At 36.5% G+C, this 1,935-nt stretch overlaps 1 protein-coding gene across 1 annotated transcript in view; it reads right to left on the bottom strand.

The window, feature by feature from the left end:
• APPL1 (adaptor protein, phosphotyrosine interacting with PH domain and leucine zipper 1) overlaps positions 1-1,935 on the bottom strand; it is a 37,092-nt gene that overhangs the window by 19,071 nt on the left and 16,086 nt on the right. The window contains 2 exon segments of the mRNA XM_012555845.2: positions 454-536; positions 1,488-1,634. Of these exon segments, the coding sequence (XP_012411299.1) occupies positions 454-536; positions 1,488-1,634 (230 nt within the window).

The raw sequence follows: 1,935 nt of genomic DNA, 5'->3' as shown, positions 1-1,935 counted from the left end.
CTGGTCTTTTTTTTTTTTGTGAGTTAGAAACCGCTCAAAACTTTTGAACCTGATTAGAATTGCTTTCTCTCTCTCGCTTTAAGCTTTTACGGCCTGAAGAGCAAGATGCATTTAGTAATCTCTCATCCACTGCCCATTACTTAGAATTTAAAGATAAATTCACTTATGGATAATTGCTATTATGAGTCTTTTCTATTCAGACATAATAACGTAGTTTAGGATCAATAAAAACAACATCAGAATTGACACTGTCATGAAATACAGAGTTCGAGTTCTATGGAAAAGATGTTAAAAAAGCAAGAAGCCTCCACGGGCCGTGTGAGAGACACGCTCATGGCAGGCAGAACAGTCCCTCAAACTTAAACGATAAATAATTTTAGACTGTGGCATTTAGCTGTTATACTTTATCCTTCACATAATTTAATTTTCAATTTTAACAAAGAAAATACTTACTTCTGCACGCTTGTTCCAATATTAGTTAAAAATTCTTCCAGTTGTTCATTGAGATTTTCAGAACCCATCTTAAAGAAGCTTATCTGGGGCCGGCGTAGTGCGGGTGAACAACACAAAAACATACATGGACACGCATGAAAAAGATACTCAAAGTCAGTCATACAGACAACCTCTGAGGTGCACAGCAGTTAAGATAAAAAACAGCCTCTAAGGTGCACAGTAGTTAAGTTAAAAAACAAAGGATTTGTATAAAAATAGGCTGTCATTTACAATGACTCAACTGCTCACCAGGCCCTGAGGGAGTGAGACTTAATTTTCACTGCGTATCTTTTTATATCTTCTGAGTTGAATAAGCCAATACATGCATATGGTAAATAATTTTTTTAACTGGCAAATAAATTTTAAAACATTTCAAAGTAAATCATACAGAGAAACTGTATCGTATTTACTACCAAGATGAACAAGTTCTATAAGGAATAACATAAATCCACATATTTTAGGGAATATTCAAATTTCTTTTAACTCTTGATTACTAAGGGACTGACAGCTTGTCTTATATTACCCAAAACTACTTTCTAGCCTCTTTCCTGATGTGTGCTCTCTGGGCATTTTGGAGTTCACCTACTATTTTCACTCAGGAGCTGCACGAGGGTCACGGGACAAACTCAGACTCATCTGTTCTCTTTCAGACCTAGTATGAAGCAAGAGTGATTGGAAGCTCCACCCACAACTGCACCTCTACGATTTTATTTAGCTATCTGTTCTGTTCCCTGTCCCACTTGTGATGGACAAAGTCCAAATACAAAGTAAGTGGTTTCAGTTATCCTAAAATATTTGAAATCTTCATTTGCAAGGATAACCATTCTCCCTAACTCCTTAAAACAGTAATCTGATGACACTTCAAAACTTACTTTTTATAACACAGATACAAATGAGTGTTTTAACAATAGTTGGTAATACCCTTACATTTAACACAAATATCAAACTGGATATAAGGTTTTTAGGACAGTTATAATTCAAAATTTAGTATTCACCTGAGCTTGCATGTACCCAAGTAGAGGTTCTAACAATGCTATTTTCTTCTTGTACTGAAGAGTATTTAATGCGCAAAAATAATGCATCATGGTCTGGTGTTGTTTTTTTCTGGAAGTGTACACATCTTCTGTTAATTCATATTTCACCTTTTGAATGAAAAGATTAAAAATTCTATTATTTAGATAACTTTGGATTACTTCAGTAGTGGCTGTGGGGAAGTCTACCGACGGGAAAGGTCAATCACCAGCAATTGTGCAGAGCCTTGCTGCTTCCTGATGTATTAGAAATCACTCAGCATACTGGCTAAGATGATTTTCTTGTATTACTATCAGCTATCGCATTTCAGGAGCCCTGGTGGTGCAGTGGCTAAGAGCTACAGCTGCTAACCAAAAGGTCAGCAGTTCAAATCCACTCGACTCCACTGCACACACCACCACCACTACCCCA

Source organism: Trichechus manatus, unplaced genomic scaffold (genome assembly GCF_000243295.1).
Source record: "Trichechus manatus latirostris isolate Lorelei unplaced genomic scaffold, TriManLat1.0 scaffold00001, whole genome shotgun sequence".
Lineage (NCBI taxonomy): Eukaryota > Metazoa > Chordata > Mammalia > Sirenia > Trichechidae > Trichechus > Trichechus manatus.
The sequence above is the reverse complement of the archived record's forward strand: the minus strand, read 5'-3'. Positions and strand labels throughout refer to the sequence as shown.